General features: G+C 48.1%; 1 protein-coding gene across 4 annotated transcripts in view; it reads left to right on the forward strand.

Moving 5' to 3' along the window:
• The first annotated feature begins 2,831 nt into the window (after positions 1–2,831).
• COL11A1 (collagen type XI alpha 1 chain) overlaps positions 2,832–14,176 on the forward strand; it is a 164,828-nt gene continuing 153,483 nt past the window's right edge. For all 4 annotated transcript variants that reach the window (XM_045816516.1, XM_045816518.1, XM_045816515.1 and 1 more), the window contains exon 1: positions 2,832–2,937. In XM_045816516.1, the coding sequence (XP_045672472.1) occupies positions 2,832–2,937 (106 nt within the window). The remainder of the gene's footprint in view (positions 2,938–14,176) is intronic.

A 14,176-nucleotide genomic window follows, 5' to 3' on the forward strand; every position in this document is an offset into this window, starting at 1 on the left:
GTGTCCTCCAGCTTCCCTGCACTCCGTTTCTTGTTCAGGATTCTCCTTCCTCTCACTGAATTCATCTCCTGTAACTCCATGGGCAGGGCCCTGGGCTTTAGATGTGGCTGCTAGCTTCAGGCTAGAGGGGTGAGACATCGTTTATGTTCCTCACTATGAATCTACTATATTTCCTGCCAGAGGCGTTCGTTCAGACCCAGGTTATGCCTAGCTGGGCGGCGGCCAGAGGAATGCAGACCACAGAGCGCAGAGAGCACAAGGTAGTAATAATGCTATTCACCCCCGTCACTTCGCCTGAAAGGACCCTTTCACCGCGGGGAGAGGCCTCAGATGTGACCAGAGGGTGGGGCTTGCTAGACGGACTGCCTGGTTTCTCACCTCCCAGAGCAGTTGTCGGACCATGACACTCCCGGTAAGTCAGGAGAGGGATTGGAAACCGTTGGCAACATTATTTGACCTGTTCCGACAAACCCTGTAACTCCCTCTTGCTGTTGAGTTGGTTTCTGATTTTGGCAACCTCACACATACGTATTTCCAAACTTTGTATCAAGTTCACCATCTTACCTATCAGGGAGGACTTACAGAATGGGTTTAAAAATAGACCAAGAATTGAACGGGAAAATCATGTTTCAAGAAAGCGTGGAAACTGCAAAACACACACACATTTTTAATTTTGAAGACTGAAGGCTATGAAGGTGGTACACTGACCTGTACTAGCATCACGAAGTCCTTCTTTGTAACTGTATATTTCAGTGTCAAGCACACTCTGACACTGAATTATTTTATTAAATGACTAACAACCCGAGGTTGTCATCTATAAAGATAGTTGGTGATATTTTTCAATAGCTGATAGAAGGTATCCCAAACATTGTTGTGGCAGTTACTAATATAAAGGTGTTTTTTGTTTGTTTGTTTGTTTTTACCTGTTATCTGGGAGGTAAACTTCTTGATAGGGGAATGGTTCTTTGTCACGGAGAGCGGCTGTCGTATTGAAGGTATTTTTTCAGTTGCCTTCCTCATTGTATATGCATCGCATCCTATACATGTTAAGCCATTCCATACTGGGCCTCAATCTAGCCTCCGAACACCTCCCATCTCTTAAGCCACACGGCAGAGCAGTTGATTAATCAGATGGGTCATGGGTCTAGTTCCATAACTAATAGACTATTGGGTTTCTAAAGATTAGTGGACTTGTGTGTCTCGTAAACTTAGCTGGGAACTCTTCGATATTGAACTACTCTCTTAACTACTGGGCATAGGTCCTGGCCAAAGCTGCTAGTCTTTGCCAACAGGAGGATGGATTCATCCACGGAACACATCACTTTTGAGTGCCTAACGATGCTGGCACCACGTGGGGCCCTGCTCCAGAACATTGCTGAGAGAGACACCTGAGGAAATATTAAGGAACAAGAAGGAGCTAACAGGAGGAAATGATCAAACGTGGAAAAAATGACCAGGGAAACTGTACTCCAGGTTCCAGTGGATTCACTTGGAGGAAAGGTGCAGAGGGACCTCAGACACCCACCCCTCCTTCCTTCCACTGTGGAGTGACCCCGTTCTCAGTTCCCGGGGCCCTTTCTGGGGGGATGTGGGCCCCGAGACGCTTGGAGATCTCTGCTGATTGCTTTCCTGCGGCTTTCCCTCCCACGTCCCCCTCTCATCCGGGACCAGGACAGAATCAGCTGGAAAATGAAATTGCCCACCGCCTTCAGGTCAGCTCCATGCATTTCTTTCTCCTCCTGCCCCGGAGTCGAGTTCCTGCAGGATTCAAACACTGAAGACAACAGCCCGTGCGTTTCAGATCAGAAAGGAGAGCTTCCCTGGGAGATCACGAGTGTTGACCTTTTGGGTCCCTCTAGGTCACCTTTATCCCTTTCTTCTAATTGCCGGTTTAACAACAACAAAAAAATCAACAGTTTTCCGAGCACGCAGAGCCGTGAGTACGCCGGTTCCCGGTCTGCTCCAAGCAGCAGATTTCTGCCCAGGGATAAGGTTACCGGCGGCCAGCCCCGGGCTCCGGCGGCGCGGCGGGTCCGACGCCGGGCTCCCGCCCTCCCCCGCCGCGCCGACGGCCGAGCGGCTAGCAGACGGTGCAGGCAGACAAGTAGCTGTTCTTATTGAATACAGAAGCTCCTTGAAAACTCTGCGGGCTCCGGGGCTCTCCAGCCATTCCTTTCATTCCCGAAGCGCAGGAGCCAAGCACGCGCCCCCCGTAACTCCCTCCCACCTCTCCTCGGGGGCTCGGGCGGCCGCGGAGGGAGGCGAGCGGGGGGCCGCGGGGGGCTGGGAGGTGGGCCGGGCTTGCCCGCAGTCGCGCTCCTGGGGCCGGGCCGGCGCGGGGCGGGCTCGGGCCGCGCGCGAGGCGTGTGATTGGGTCGCACCCGCCGCCGGCTTGTCAGTTTCGCGCGCGGGGCAGGGGGGGGGGGGGGGGCGCGCGCGCGCGGGGCGTGGGCGGGGGAGGGGGCTGCCCGGGGCCTCTCGTCCGGCCCACTGACGGCATGAAGGCTTTAGGGGCACGCAGTCCTCGCCGATTTTTGTTGGAAGCCCCTCATCCGCCTTCAGTCTGAAGGCAGGGCCCCGCGGAGGACGGATCGAGGGTCCCGGGCCGGCGGGGCCGAGCGCGAGGGCGAGGAGGGGGCGAGAGACGGGAAGGAAGCAAACCATCCAATTTGAAAGGAAAAAAAAAAGCCCTTTGATTTGCTCCCCGCTCCCTCCCCAAATGGCTGTGTAGCAAACATCCCCGACGCTACTACTACCTCGGCAGGGACGAAGTTGGTGTGCCGTGGCGGTCTCGTGGGCAGAGCTCCCAGACGCGAGTGCGGGGCTCGGAGATGGAGCGGTGGTCCTCCAGGTGGAAAACGAAACGGTGGCTCTGGGACCTCACCGTCACGACCCTCGCGCTGACTTTCCTCTCCCAGCCTGGAGGAGTCAGAGGAGGTAAGAGAACAGGGGCTTGGGGAGGTGGGCGACCGCTGCCGGTCTTTCTCATTCCGCGCCCCTCCCCCTGGGGGCCCCCTCCCCCCCCTCAAAAAAAATTCTCCTAAATAAAATCCAGATTGCAGCTGCCACCAGGTTGGAAGTAAAGACTGGAGAGGGAGAGAGAGAGAGGGATGTAGGCGGGACAGTAATGGGAGAAGAGGTAGCAGGAAAAAGGATCTGTCAGGCACAGAGCCTGCTGAAATGCCCCTCGCCACTTTGCAGCGGCTTTGAAAGGAGGAAAAATATTACCTTGAACACAAGGGCACTTGTGAAGAGCTTTTGTTTCAGGAGCAGCCCCAGACTGCCCGTGGAACACATCTTCTGGTTTCTCCAGATCCTAGCCGATGGAAATATCTTTTTAGGGGCGAACTGAGCCGAAAATATAGAGAAAGGGTATAAAATGAACCTTGATAAAGTTCTTTGTCTGGGATAAAGTGAGAAGGGGGCTGTTTTACCTTTAGGGATATGAGAAACCAAAGGTGGGGGGGGGGTGAACCTGGAAGACTGAGAACACTGTGTGTGTGTGTGTTTGTGGCACTTTGATGAGATTTTAAGTGGGGAAAAAATGGGCAGGTTATAAGGAATGGGGTTGAAGATCTGGAGAACGCTTTTTCCCCGAATTTCAGCCCCCTCCCCTCCACGATGACCGCCCCCCCCCCGCCTTCTTGCAGGTTGGACGTGCAGTTCTCATGGAGAGTGGTGAAACTGGCCAAGCAAATGGGCTGGGGGAGGAGGGGGAGGGGAGGGGGCGAGGGCTAGGGCGGGAGGAGAGAGGTAAGGGAAAGTTCCTACGTGGCACCAGCGAACAGTGAACGAGCAGACCTGTTGGGAAGACGGCAGCCCCGTCAGGACCCAAGGAGGGAGAGCCACTTCCCCCCTCCCCGCGTCTCCCCCCCGCCCCTACCCCGCCCTTTCCCTCCTGGGCGTGCGGCTGCCGCGGTCCGTTAGGTGCCGCAGACGCGGCTGGCGGTAGAGCGCCCTCGGAGAGCAGGGAGCCCCGACCGCGGGGAGCAGAAAAGCCAGCTTTGTTCCAAGGGCTCGGCGCAGCGGGGGTGAGAAGGAGGGTGGCGAGGATTGGCTGAGGGAGAGAGAAAGTGTCAAGCCCGAATGCGCAGGCTTTAGCAGAAACCTGAGTCTGGCCCCGGTGGGTGCCAGGATCTGCGTTCTCCCTAATGGGAGCTGGCGCGGCCGGAGGCCCGGCTCTTCGGAACCAGGTCCGAGTTCCTGCCCGGCACGCGCCGGCCTTCACCTGGAGCAGGAGCAGGAGCAGGAGCAGGCCGCGCGGGCCGGCTGCTTCCTCCGTGCGACCCTCCCCGGGTCGGACAGGCAGTCCGGGCCTCGGGAAGACTGTTTGGAACTTTTACTGAGTTACGCCAGTTGTGTCGATTCCTTCCTTTCTACCTTTCCAAGGATAAAGAGTAGAGTCTTAGAGAGTGGAATCCATCCAAAGTTTGCTTTCTACCTTGAGTACCTGGGCACCCGCGGGCTCGCTCCTTCTGCCCGCCGCTCTGCCCTCTGCTGGTTCTGTGTATTGTTAGGAACCCCAGCATCCGCCTGCCGAGTGAGGAGGCTTCTTAAAATCCTCACTGCGGAGGGAGAGTTGGACAAACCATTTCTTCTTCTGCGCGTCACAGCACATACGGACCAAAGTATCCTAAAGTCAGCTACTTGTTCAAAAATATAGACAGTCAGACTGCCTTCAACGAAAGGTGAAATGTGAACTCAAGAGGCGCCATTGTCGCATTCGGGGGGTAGAGATTTGTTTCTTTTCTGGAGAGTTCTAAGGATATCAGACGGATGAAGTTTCCACCCCTGTAACGTACAGTTTTCTCTTTCCCGTCTGGCTGCAGACCTGAACCACTTTTAAACAAACGTCCCTGTACCGCAGCGAAGGAGTGATGGAGAAAGAACCTTTGCTGTTATTATAAAACCGAGTAATGGGAACAGCCAGGTGTTAAGGATTGTATGTGGTTTCTGTTTGTCCTTCCTGGTGAAGTGTCTTGGAGGTTTTATGGTGGCTCAGAAAGTCCTCCTGCAAAACTTGGTATGCGTTCGGCCAGGTTGCCAGGCGTTTGTTGCATAGCCGGACGCGAGATGTTGACTTAAACCTACTTGTAGGCATTCTTGCCACTTAATAAACATCCGAAAGGATGTAATTGTCTACTAATGCTTCACAGGAGACACTGGCCTGAATCATCACACAAGGGGAAAATAAACCAGTGTCCAGCACTCATACTAGTCCTTACACTTGCAACTGAAAAAACAATGACTAAGATTTTACTCCAGTGTCTAAGTAAAGGTCTTATACACTAGACTTGAACTGTAATGTATTGATTTCACTGAGGCACAGCGTTGTGATTTGGTTGCTAAACCCAAAGATGATTTTAAACAGCCTGTTTTATTCTAAAATTTGTATTCCTGGGATTAAACATTTTAAAGCCTTGAAGAGTTCTAAGTTCAGAATACGTTAGCCTCTGAAGAAAGTGGAGATAGGGTCCCGAAGCGTCTAACCCGACAGCGGAAAGTGTTGGATGAGTGGGTTTAAAGAAAATTTATGGCCGACACAGTCATCATTTTGCTTTGCACGTCCAAACCCTGTAACTTGGCAATCTTCAACAAACGTATTAAAAAATTTTAGCATTTATGATGATTTAGTACAAAGGAGTTTTATAATATATTCATTTACATTAGCTTCAAGCTTTTGGTCTGTGGTTAGCATAAATGCGTATCTCAGAAACTGATGACTTTCTCTGTCAATTAGTTCACTACTTACTACAGAACGAACCTGAGATTTACCTGGACTCTATAATGACTACACTGTGGTTGTGTGAAGATACGTGGTTTTCAAAGTTTTAAGAATGAGTTAAGGCATAACTAAGTGCTGAGAAAAACAACCTCTAATCGAATCATTTTTCCTAATTAAAATGGTGTTCAGTCCTCGGTGGTGAAGCCAACACTGTTCTTGCAAAAAGTTGATTAATTTTCTAAGAAATTTTCAGAGCTTGTCAGCAGCTGGTGGTGTGAGCCCTGCTGGGCGTCGTTTTGAGTGCCCGGGATCAGCAGGTGAAATGGTGCTGACTTCCCGAGTCTGTGCTCGTCCGTCCCTGCACGGGGCTCAAGTTCGTCCTTGCGGTTACTTAACAGACATCAGTTAAAAGATTAGATACACTTCTGATAATAAATGCAGCATCCGCTATGATGGTTAATAATGTCTTTGCATTTGTTTTTCCAATGAAAATTGCCCAAGTCTGGAATAGAGAAACAATGAAGACGAGTAGGTATCTTTATCAGAAGCATCTTCCTGCCAGTTGCATACGGACAGTCTCACTTTAGGTTGTCTGTATAGATGCACTTACAGACACTTTCTTAAAATTGTGCATAAGTTTACTGATATCTTAAAGTGATGATTTACTTCATAATTCATACTCAACAGAGGGCCTGTTTTATAAAAATTACTTTTTAAGTAGGATTCTCATAGTTGTAGACAAAATGAAAAAGTTGTTAAATGAGAAATGGATATACTTAGTATGATTGCTCACGATGTCTTTATTTATTCTTTTTAGGTTCTTTTCGGGTTCTGTGTTTGCCTCACTTTGTGACTAAATTAGAAGGAGCGCACTATTTGAGTTAAGTTTTCCCCATAATGGAGTCAGGCAGCCACGGAACCCCCTTTTCAGACTTGTGGGTGGGCTTTCTGACAAAAAAATCTAAGTAGCCCCCTTTTTCTTTCTAAAAATTCGTTTCTTTTGGGGGGGACACATTCTCTTCATGCTGGTTAATTTACTCAAGTGCTGCCTGTTTAAATAATAACAAATGGACTCGCGTCCAGCTTGGATGGATGGGAGTGTCTGTAATAAAACGGAGAATTTTTCAAAGGGAGAAGAGGTGTCTCGATTTTTTAAGGGAATGCTAGACACAGAAATTGTTATGGAAATCGCTTTCCCACATACCACCTTCTCACTTTACTAATGAGGAAAGTAAGACACAGAAACGATCTGCAATAGCAATGAAAATAACTTAAAAAAATAGTGGTCTGAGCCTTGATGGCATGACCAGATATTACTTCAATGCATGTGCTGGAGTGATTAGTGCAAAGATGGGTGCAGTGAAAAGGACTGACCTGGGGAAAATTGGACAGGAAATCGAGTCACAGAATGCATGTAAAAATCCCTCCATTTCTTAAGTTTGGAGAAAGGTAACTTTGGATTGCTTATATTGTTAATATACTTAATTATGTGATTCTGTAAGATTACCTACATCAGAATAGACAGCATAATAGTTTGTAAAATATTTTTGTATATATTTGTGGCTGGATTAAGAACATAGGCATTTTTAAAAGATTTTATTTATTTATTTTTAGAGAGAGGGGAAGGGGAGGAGAAAAAGAGGGAGAGAAATTCAATGTATGGTTGCCTCTTGTGCACCCCCTACTGGGGACCTGGCCTGCAACTCAGGCCTGTGCCCTGACTGGGAATCGAACTGGGAACCCTCTGGTTCATAGGCTGGCACTCAATCCACTGAGCTACACCAAACAGGGCAGAACAATAGGTATTTTTTTTGTTTTTTGTTTGTTTTATCTTCTCTAAAGTTGTTACTGGAGGAGCAGGCACAGCTTTGAATTTTTTAGAAGTTAAGAAAATTATATATTTCACGTAGGGCAAGTAATGTCAAATTTCTATGCTTAGCATATTGATTTCAGATTGGTTTGATGATATGTATTTTATATATAATTACACAGTCAGATAATAAATTGATCATCACTTGACATGGGTTGTTTGTTTCATTGATCTTTTTTTAAACACGTGGTCAACTTTGGGAAAAAGCAGGAGAGGGCTCATTAGTGCACGTTCTAATTAAAGTCTTTCTTCTGGATTGTCAAAGCACCTGAAACTGAGTAAACACCTGTTACCTTAGGAATGGATCAACAGAAGGTTTGTTTATAGGAAAGTACTCTTAGTGGGCTACCATGATACTTGCCCTGAGAACCCCATGGTAGAGCAGCAGTATGATGCTTCCCTCTGTATTGACGGAAAAGCAGTGGCTGCCGTCGAGAAGATAGAATGGAAACCCATATTAATACTCATACTATATCTAATGACTCATATAAACATAGGGTTTTATACGTGCTGAGCCAATCCCGTCATTTTCTATCATCTTTAACGATTATATCCAGGTATATAAAAGCCAGAATTCCTTTGTATCCTAAGTGCACTTTTCTTTCTCCCCTACCTTTGGAGGCATGATTCAGGGCGGTTGGTGTGATCATTAGGAATTCAGGGCTCTATGAAGCGAGGCCCGAGAGCTGACCTGCATTTCTGCTTTTACTCCTCCACTTCCCTCCTTTCATTCTGGGCAGAGAAATGTGACCTGAGCTGGGAGTGTGGAGAGGAAACCAAACTTGGTTGGTTTTTTTTTTTTTTTTGACCATGGAAGCTTTGTTTCTTTGCAAAGGAGAGGTAAACACAGATGCTGCAAAATGTTGTAGTGGTCCACATTCTCTCCCTGAAGAGCCAACTTCAACTACAGTTTTTGGCGTAGCCTTCAGGATGCCTTTCCTATGTTTGGACTTTTTTTTTCTTCTAATCTCCCAATTTAATTTACAACCTGAAGGGTTTTTTGGTGTTTTTTTTTCATTCTAAACTGCCTTGTATGTTATAATATATTTATTTCTCTTTTCGAAATTGCAATCTGGTTTTATTTTTATAGGTTAATGTTTTTTTTTAAAATTTCTACTCAGTTGTGTTAGAATGCTGCATGAATAATACTAGCTGGTCAAAAAGATGAAAGTCAATTTTAAAGTGATTTTGTGAGTAATATCTATTTATCAGTTACAGTCTTCGGCCTACTACTGACTTGGCTAGCGGGTCTTTAGACATTGGCTGATCACCAGACCTCCTGTTATCTGGTAAAATAAACTCTTTGCTTGCTGCGCATGGAATTAGAGACAGTGCTATTAATTTAGGAGAAAGAACTCAGAGAAAAGAAAGGTTATCATATTTCAGAGTAAGAGACCAGCTTAAATACGACGGGACAGTTGAGAACTAAAACAAACCTGTGTAAAAGTGCTTTAGCACAATCAACTTTTGCAATCCCCTCAAACCTCCTTTTTTTTTTCCTTAAAAAGCATTTCTTTCTTATTTTAACCAAATTTAATTGCTCTTGAATGGCCCTGTACTGCACAGGCAAATGAAGGTCCCTATTCATGGGACCCGAGCGCATAGAGTGTCAGGGAAGCTTCCTTCCTCTGTCTGACTGGTAAACTGACATCCGGGCTACAGGAGTGAACCTTAGACTGCAGGAGGTAGCTGGCTCTCCTTCCTCACTCAGATGTGCACCGATTCCCGAAAGGAGGACTGCTAGAAAGAACGGCAGTTGCCGTTCTTGGCGAAGCTGATAAGACACTGGAGAGCACGTTTGTCCTTGGCGCTCTGCGATGGCTCTGCAGGGAGAGAGGGGGGGAGCCTTGGAGGGGCGTTTGCCCCGACTTCTCCCTCCCGACTGGAGTCGGTGGTGGGGCTCAGCCTCCTTCCTGCTGTAACGCTTCTTTGACCTTGGATGAGCCTTCGACGTATTTCATTGGTTTTGAGGATCACTGTGTTGTCCGAACGGCGCGTAGCATGAATGAGTGTGCGCCCTGCAGAATGGAACGGCTCCGTGTGTTGGGCTCCTGATGGACCATTTCCCGCCTGTTCCCACCCCACTCCCACTCACCTGCGCATCAGCCACGTTTAACCTCGTGGCTGCGTCCTCCGCTATCTTTGAACACCCTGTTCTCTGTCCCTGGGATACCTGTTCCCTTCTCCCTCTGGCAATTGCCTTTTCATACGTGAAGACTGAGCTCCAGCTCCCTATCTCCAGGCGGACACGCGTAGCAGTGAGATTTCACACTGTGTGCATGCTGCTCATTGGGCACCATATGGGTTCTTGTTTCATTCAGACAAATGCCTTGGGAGGAAGCTACTATTAAGATCTCCATTTTACCTATGAGAACATTAACAGAGAAGTTAATGATTTTGCCTAAGGTCACACAGCTACGAGGCCACAGACCCAGGATTTGAACCCACACAAGCTTGCTTTTGATCACTGTCCATGGTGACTTTATCGTGCGTTCTAAGGCTTCTCCACAGCTTCCCTGACTTGTGATTATGGCATTCTGGGGTCTCATATTAATGCACAGATCATGCATTAATATCATGCATGTTCACATGCATCTGCACCACAGTGCGTACCATGCACTTGTGTGAATAACTGCAGTGCCACCTAGGAGACATGTAAAGAGCTCCTGGCCAAGGTGATATTCTAATTCAGGTCGCTCTTCAGCCTGCTCTCAAGTTCAGGGGTAGATCACTGTCATCGTTTATGGACCAATGACGGGGGAACCCCAAGAGGGGTGGCTGGGAGCCAGGAGATGTCACTTTGTTTCTTGGACTCAGTTAAGAAGACGCTGACAGCTGCATCTGTGGGCATTCAGGGTGTAGATTGGGGCTGGCTTGGTTACATTAAGTAACAAAGACTCGTGCAAACTACCGCCTGTTCCAATCAGGATCCACTGCAAGGAACAACAGGCCCCACTCCACCTTGGGGGGTTGATGTGTAGAAGTAGCCTTATTACCTTCAGTCTGAGGTGTCAAACCTGATCATCTAAGAGCTGTTTGGAATGTAATCTACTGGGAGAATGTAACTGGAAGATTCATGCTTTGCCAAAAAAAAAAAAACATAGAAAACTCATGCCACATTATCGTTATTTTAAAAATCACTCATTTATATGTTAGTCTCCCTCTAGGAGTTGCTGGGGGGTTCATGAATGTGGTTTGGTTTTATTTCCTTCCCCAGTGTCTACCAAGATGCCAGAATGCCCAGTCTTTGACATGGTCACTATTTAGATGACTAATTATCTTCTCACTTTGCGCAGCAGACTGGAACAGGGTAAAAGCTGGTTAACTCGGACTGGTGTGAGGTGACCCCCACCTCATGTCACGCTGATAGCAGTGACAAGACCCCCCCCACTCCCCTTGCCCTTCCTCATCCTCAGAAAGTGAATGAATTGGGGTTTCTCTGTAGCTTTCTTCATCTGGGAAACAGTTTTACACTGTCTCTCCAAAGATGCCTCTCAATATTTGAAGCTACTGATGCACTGCTTCCCTCTAAAACACGGTGATGCGGCAGGGAAAGAGACCACAAGAAGGGGCGTGTTTGCTTTGGCAGCGACATCATCTTTTCGCTTGTCTACCGGTGAGCGAGGAAGTTGAAGTCAAGCCTGATATCAACCTATAAAAGTAATAGTCGGGGAAATCTCTATCCTATATTCATTTGTAACTTCTATTTTGCATGCTCTTGGGGATCATCTATTTTTGCTTAATAACTATGAGAAAGAGTGGCCCCTCTATAGCTGCCGCTTTATAATTACTTTAGCAAACACTCTTCATGTTAGAAAGTGATTTGCGTGTTATGCATATAATTCTGTTAGGAAGTGCCATCTTTAAGCAAGGAGTGCATGAAGTTTCACGTGCTTAATAGGACTGATAGATAATAGTTGCAGAATTGTTTTGGAAGAAAGTATGTATGTTTTGTATTCTACTTCTGTCCATCGTGACTTTAGTTACACCACGGTCACCGGCCTGGGCATCTTCATCTGTTTTATGTGGTGCGTGTGCCCCGCGCACGCAGACCAGACGCCTGTCCCAGAGCTGGCATCTGGTACATCTTTACTGAAAGCGGTGAAGGTGTGAGTGGCAGCTCTGAGGAACTGCTCTTCAGTAGCCTAATGACCTGAGTTGGCACAGAAGATTATGTGCATCAGTTGTTGCCCCTGTCTCCAGAGGTATATGGAACTGATTTTTGCTGGCGTTAGGGTGATTTGTTGGGAATATCAGTCTCTATTGTGCCTCCGAGCAAGCTGGGGTCTCCCCGCAGAACGCTCTCCCAATCCGCTTGTCACCGCTGTCTGTTCAAGCAGTGTTTAGATATCATCTCTCCAGGAACGCCTCTCGTCAACCGTTCAGCCTCTGGTAGTTGACCTTGTACAACATTGTAAAGCACAAGGTGCCTACTCCAGACTCGAGTGCTTATCGCAGAGCACTGTTGGTGCTGCAACGAAAGCAGGCGATGCATCTTTTTCATCAGCAGAAGAAATTCTGGCATCTGGTGCCACACCCGCCATGTAACAGACAGCCGATAAATATGTATGGAGTGCATTAATGAACTCATTAGAAAGGAAATTCCACTAAAGTCGAGAAGGTAGAGGGAATCAGCCCTGGCCTGATAGCACCATCCTTTTCAGTCCGTCCCAGTGCGTTTGATTGTACGGGACCCGAGGGGCGTCCTGTGACGCTCCACAGATAATTCTGATACACAGTCAAGAGTTTCCAGACTTTCTGTTACAGAAAATAAATATACTCAAAACAGGGATGTGCCCAGCTTGTGTAACAAGGCACTGGAAGTCAAGTGAAAGGTTATTTATCTGCTGTGTGCAAATTATCGGATGAATAAATACCCTATCATCAGACAGCCGTGGCTCTGCAGAGACTGCAGGGGGCAGATCGGCTGATCAGGATATAGATAGTGCTCTTGGAAAAAGTCGTCTCCGTAGCACGTAATAGAATAAATGTCAACGGGGATTGCTCTTTTCCACGTTAAAATCAAATAGTTGCATTGAACATGGAACTTCCGTTTTATAAGAAACACTTCCATAGCTTTGGCCACTTAGAAATCAGAAAGGCCATACTTTTCGTATAGCACGCTCTCAGCGTTGTGATGTTATTTCTGCCTTCAACCGTCAGTTCGTGGAAGTGTGCAGGGCACGAGACCGCGCAGGACGGAGGCCGTGCCGTCCCTGCGAGAACTGAGTGCCTCTCCTCTCCGCGCTCTGCTAGGGGCCGTGGCTGCGCAGACAGCGTGCCGGTCTGTTCCCACGGAGTGTGCGTGTTGTGGGAGGGGTGGGGAGGCCTGGGCAGTGGGCGGGGCCGCGTAACACAGGACCATGCGGATATAGTTTTCTGCAGAGCGTGGGATCCTGTGACTGATCACCAAGGACGGGGGGGCTGCGAAGTTGGCAGGGTGGGTGCAGACTTTGATGTCTAGCCATCCTGGGTGGTTCCAATTGATTGCAACCATTGTGTCCACTGACGAATAGCCACGCTGCTCTTCCTGGGGCAGCCGACCCACGGCAAGGTCACCCGCGGTTCTCAGTGATGACTGGTCCATGTGGTCACGCCACACTTGATACAGAGTTATGGCCGCGCCATAGACTTGAAAAACATCTGAATGAATAATGTTCCTATTTTCTAGGGGAGTATGTTACCCAGACGTGCGCACACACTGATAAAACGTGTATACGACAAAGAAGTGGCCTAATAACGTTCTTACACCCTACGACGTGATTGTTCTTGTTATAACCCCGATGACAGCATTTATGTTTTGAAACATAAATTGCAAAGGGCGATTTTTGTTTCCGAGGATTAATAGAGTGGTCCAAGATGTCTATTTTGATTACTGGAGAAGACAAAAATATTTATTGCAAGCATTTCTAAGTCATAATGATTTCTTTCAGGGAAAGTTATACCAAAAAAGGTTTTCAAATAACCGAGTCATTAAGTTAATTATAGTTTTAAATAACATCGGTAGGCTGTGAACTCCCACAGTTTTATTTCTACCTCAGCTCTTTCCCCAGAACTTCGGACTCGTATACTCAACTGCCTATTTAGGCATTTCCAATGACATTCATGAGGTCATCTCAAAGCGAGCCTGCCAGAAGCTACAGAGCTTCCCTCCTCTCACCATCTTCCCCGTCTCAGGCGATGGCAACGTAATCAGTCCTGATGTTCAAGTTCATTTGAAAAAAGCACCCAGAGTCGGCTGAGACTTCTTTTCTCTCCGACCCCACATCCGAGCTATCAGCAGCTGCTGTCCGCGCCCCGTCTCCAGAGCACACCCGCAGCTGACTCAGTGATTCATCTGTCAGTCCGAGGGGACAGAGTCTGACCCGGAGAAGATGGGAGGTGCTTCCTGTCTGCCCTGCGGTTCCGCCCCAGGGCCGCCGCGGTCTGCTCTCAGCTCAGAGCCGCAGTGGTCTGGAAAATCAGTTGGCTCATGCTACGCCTATGCCTGCAGCTTCCAGTGGCTTCCACCTCACCTGGGAGAGAACCCCAAGCCCCTGAGCCCGCGGAACCTGGGCAGGCTGCCTTCACGTGCTCTCGCC

The sequence above is a fragment of the Phyllostomus hastatus genome, unplaced genomic scaffold, assembly GCF_019186645.2.
Source record: "Phyllostomus hastatus isolate PE091 unplaced genomic scaffold, TTU_PhHast_1.1 phas_scaffold_216, whole genome shotgun sequence".
Taxonomy (NCBI): Eukaryota; Metazoa; Chordata; class Mammalia; order Chiroptera; family Phyllostomidae; genus Phyllostomus; species Phyllostomus hastatus.